The sequence below is a fragment of the Sinocyclocheilus anshuiensis genome, unplaced genomic scaffold, assembly GCF_001515605.1.
Source record: "Sinocyclocheilus anshuiensis isolate Anshui unplaced genomic scaffold, SAMN03320099.WGS_v1.1 scaffold922, whole genome shotgun sequence".
In the NCBI taxonomy this organism is placed as follows: Eukaryota; Metazoa; Chordata; class Actinopteri; order Cypriniformes; family Cyprinidae; genus Sinocyclocheilus; species Sinocyclocheilus anshuiensis.
The window spans coordinates 593,166-597,812 of record NW_015539883.1 but is presented as its reverse complement, the minus strand read 5'-3'; the positions used below and the strand labels follow the sequence as shown (position 1 = coordinate 597,812).

General features: G+C 38.5%; 1 protein-coding gene across 1 annotated transcript in view; it reads right to left on the bottom strand.

The window, feature by feature from the left end:
- LOC107685490 (pre-mRNA-splicing factor RBM22-like) overlaps window positions 1-2,017 on the bottom strand; it is an 8,876-nt gene extending 6,859 nt beyond the window's left edge. Inside the window, exons 1-4 of the mRNA XM_016482088.1 lie at window positions 1,894-2,017; window positions 1,297-1,350; window positions 1,158-1,187; window positions 739-871 (exon numbers count right to left, since the gene is read on the bottom strand). Of these exons, the coding sequence (XP_016337574.1) occupies window positions 739-871; window positions 1,158-1,187; window positions 1,297-1,350; window positions 1,894-1,947 (271 nt within the window). The 5' untranslated portion in view covers window positions 1,948-2,017. The remainder of the gene's footprint in view (window positions 1-738; window positions 872-1,157; window positions 1,188-1,296; window positions 1,351-1,893) is intronic.
- Window positions 2,018-4,647: the final 2,630 nt, after the last annotated feature.

The following is a 4,647-nucleotide window of genomic DNA, read 5'->3' as shown; positions in this document are numbered from 1 at the left end:
TGTTCTGTTGTAAATAATCTTAAAGATTCCTAAATGCATCTACTTTCGGAAGGCCAAATAAAGTGCTTTTGCTTTCGCACTGAAACACACAGCGTCTCCCTGACATGGCTGCTTCAACACTAACTGCGGTTACTGAAACCACGCTTTCTTTCTTTGCATGCACATTTGGGCGCATTATGCAAATATTTCCACATAGTGAGGTAGATATGTGGGGGCGTGTTAGAACGAGCCGTTTTAGGGGGGCGTGGCAGAGTCTTAATTTTGATAAAGAATATCTCTTTTGTTTTGAGACTTTACTCTTTGCAACTTCAGGGATCTTATCTATGCACAATCAGCTTGTAACACTCCAAAGAGAAAGGAAAACTTGAAATCGCATCATATGACCCCTTTAAATAAGCATTTAGTCTGTTACACTGCATCCGAATGAATCACATCACTGTGTTCTTACACGCGAGCAGCATGTTATCTGGTGTTTTCAGAATCTCAAGAGAAGCTTGGTTAACAGTAAATGCAGCAATATCTGCATATGCTGCGAGTTTAACATGCGTTTGGAAACGCAACATGGGCCAGTGATGCTTGAATGGCCCTTTAATGTTGTGGAATAAGCTTTTCAAGTGGTATAGAAAATCAATATTTTTCAAGGTATTGCATCACAGTTAGAAACCCAACTATCCTGACAAACTAATGTCAACATAATTTTACTAACAGATATTTTGAGGTCAGAAATTACAGCATTACCATATTCCAGATCCAGAAGGCAGGTTTGACAGACATTCTTCATTTTACTGCAGGTCTGACACACTTCTGTCTTCTTAAAGCGCATCCTGACCCCAGGACACCAGCGGAAGACCGTGAAGGGACGTGCACAGATCTAGAGGATAGGAAGTATTGAGAATAAAATAACATGCTGCACTTTCAAAATGTGGGTGCAAAAAATATTGTCAAGACAAGCTTCTCACACTTTTTGACCAATGTATTTCCAAGACTTCATCACGAACTGGATAAGGATTTTGATGATAATTTTAAAGAGATTACTGGACTGAGTTTCCATGTGTATAACAGGTACCAATCTTTTGAATTAATATTAGGTATAAAAACTGAAATGACTGGGAACCCTGTCAGGACAACATTTTTTGAGAGGATGAACACAGCAGTACCTTGCACTCCTTGCCAAATTTCTCTTTGGTCTGTTTAAACAAATACAAGCACAAAGTGAAAATACATTTAAATACAAAAAAAATTACAATTTCCAATTAATTCATCTATAATTAATGATGAAACTCTAATTCAACTTACCATCCGGATATAAGGGTTTTCTCCCAAGCATGTTTGACAGAGAATGGGAAAATCCTGTTCAAATAAGAAAAGATCAGTGCTGTGCATGCATTTATTCAAGACAAAATAAATGTATTCTGTAACGTTACACATACATACAATTAATTTATTAATAATTAAAAATAGATTATTCATATCATATGTTATTAATGTTATGAAGACTGTTTGTTACCAGGCCACTCGTTCACATTTTAGTTATATACTAATTATATAATTAATTTCTCATCATTTCATTTCGATCTTAATAGGACGTTTATTTGTCTGTGCAATAAATATCAATTACAACACAGCAACTGGATAGAGGATCTTCACGCTATTCTGTTTGTATACGTCGGTGCCAGTTTATACAGTATATTTATATAACAATATTTTAAACTATTGATGAGATGAATTTGAATGCTGAGAGGGTTTTCATTAGCCATGAGCTAAGCGACAGCAGAATAGGTTCCAACTAGAAAAGGCGTTGATTCGGCGAACGCAAACAAAGAACCTAAATGGGCCAGTCACGATAAGTAATACTCCTTTTATATTCTTAAATAAAAATATTTTTTTACTCACCGAATCTTCCCAGTTTTGCCTGTTATAAGTGTTAGATCCTAGAGACGTCGCCATTGCTACAGGCTAACGCGAGCAGAACCTTTATCCACAATGCTTTGCGTCTATAGGGCTGGGAATGAATCTCAGCGCCACTTACTGTTATGGAGGAATATACACATTTCGCCTCAAGCGGGATAGAAAAGGTCTGTTCTACTGATTTAAGGATGCAATGTAATGTAATGTAATGTAATATTCTGAAAAACAATCCCTCACTTACTTTGGTCTTGCCAGTTCACCCAAAGTCTGGAGAAAGACATCAGTGTCTTCACTGTTTATCAGATCCCAAACCACTCTTTGCCTTGTACGCAAAGACAGATAAATCTATCTATCTTTGTATCTGAAATGGACTGTGGTAATGTTATTGCAATTTAAAGATCCACAATCGGTATTTTGTATAACTCACTAAAACAGTGATTTGACTGCAGTGTGGAGGGAGTCAACATATGTCACATGATCTAGGATGTACAAAGGAATATAGGATGAGCAATAGCATAAAGTCCCCTAGCCCATTAGTGTCAAAGCACTGAAGGCCATGTGACTGACTCTCCACTGCAACTGATAAATGCACAGTGACAAGGTCTATCAGACTTCTTTGATGTTAAAAGGCATTAATATTTTAGATAAACCTACATTTCTATCAATCAATCTATCTATCTATCTATCTATCTATCTATCTATCTATCTATCTATCTATCTATCTATCTAATGTTTGTCTGTCTACTCTATCTATCTATCTATCTGTCTATCTGTCTGTCTGTCTGTCTAATCTATCTATCTGTCTGTCTGTCTAATCTATCTATCTGTCTGTCTGTCTGTCTGTGTCTGTCTGTCTGATCTATCTATCTATCTATCTGTCTGTCTGTCTAATCTATCTATCTATCTGTCTGTGTCTGTCTAATCTATCTATCTATCTATCTATCTATCTATCTATCTGTCTGTCTGTCTGTCTGTCTGATCTATCTATCTATCTATCTATCTATCTATCTATCTGTTTGTCTATCTATCTATCTGTCTGTCTGTCTGTCTGATCTATCTATCTATCTATCTATCTATCTATCTATCTGTTTGTCTATCTATCTATCTGTCTGTCTGTCTGTCTGATCTATCTATCTATCTATCTATCTATCTATCTATCTGTTTGTCTATCTATCTATCTGTCTGTCTGTCTGTCTGATCTATCTATCTATCTATCTATCTATCTATCTATCTGTTTGTCTATCTATCTATCTGTCTGTCTGTCTGTCTGATCTATCTATCTATCTATCTATCTATCTATCTATCTATGTTTTGATATGGTTTGCACAAAATACGTATTACATGAAATACACACAAATCCAATAACTGTGTACAATAATTATCCATCAATGCTGATGACACTGATCACTGATAATATCCATCAAAGAGTTTATGTCTGATTATATCCCGCCACGTTGCTGTCCACTAGCGGCGAATGCGTGCGCTGCAGCCTCTGAGTGAGCACTAGCCTGTGGAGATTGGAGAAGAGGGAGTCCAGTGTGTGCGAGAGGGACAGTCAGTTAGGCTCGGGTTCTGTTGGGTTCAGCCCAGCAGAGACGCACCGCTTAATCTGTACTCGGACCGGGACTCTCGATTATCCCTAAAGCAGAAGGCTTACATTATCAGGCTGAATCCCTACCATGCTACATTCATATTTCAGGATTTAAGAAGGTCTCACTGCAGCTGCCGCCGGCTGATATTAACTTGGTGAGTGGATCTTTGAATTCTAGATCAGCTAACTTGCTAATATGTAAACTAAACGAATTTTGTGAAAAAGCCTCAGTAATCCTAGGTTTTGTGTAGGTTGCCACACGCCCTGGAAGTAGCCACATTATTATAATCCCGCAGAGATAATGACCATAGTGTTTAGTTGGAATGGGTAACGTTAACGTTAGCAGGCTAGGTTCCGTGTGTGTCCGTCTTTAGCATAACAGCTACCTCAAAGGCTGTTTCAAAGCATAGCGAGCTGTCTATGCAGACAGCATTTTTGGGAGTGTTCGAACGATTCCCAAAAAGCTGTCTAGGTAGGGAGCTCACTAGGTTTAGAAACACAGCTCAAAGTATCTCTGGATCGTGAACCTCATTTACTTTCTCCACTGTTTAGCATAGCTTAGCCAGTCTGCTACTGCTCTGGACCTGTTCTGTGTTGTATAAACATCTACATTGCCCCAATATTCTCTAAAAGCGTGTGTAAACATAAAACAGTGCTGGAATTTGGTTTTTTTTATGATAGTTGTATCCGTCCACCCCAACACAACTCGACATTAGCCGCCGCACTGAATCTAAACGGGTCGACTAGCTGGTAGCAAGCTAACAAGCCACAGAAGAGAAAGAAGTTTGGACTGCATTAAGTTCTTTTGCTCCTGCGTTTGAATTGGATTATTTGGGGAGTTGTGTGGTTCTTTTAACGATTACAGGTCAGTGTCTGTTCTCTCCAGAGTTGTGGTTAATATTGAGTTGATATTACCACTGTAGCCTATTTCCAATTGCATTTGTTACTCGAAATAGTTGTGTGGGTACACAGTATGACATCATAAAGGACGGAGTTCAGGGCTCGCAAAATCGCTAGCCCGACGTCCCGGGGATATTGTGTTTTCCAGTCGGGCTACCAAAATGTATCACCGCCCTGCCCGACGGGCTATCTTGAACAGTGACATAAAATTCATTCCTTGATTTGCGTTGTTCACTAGCTTGTATGAG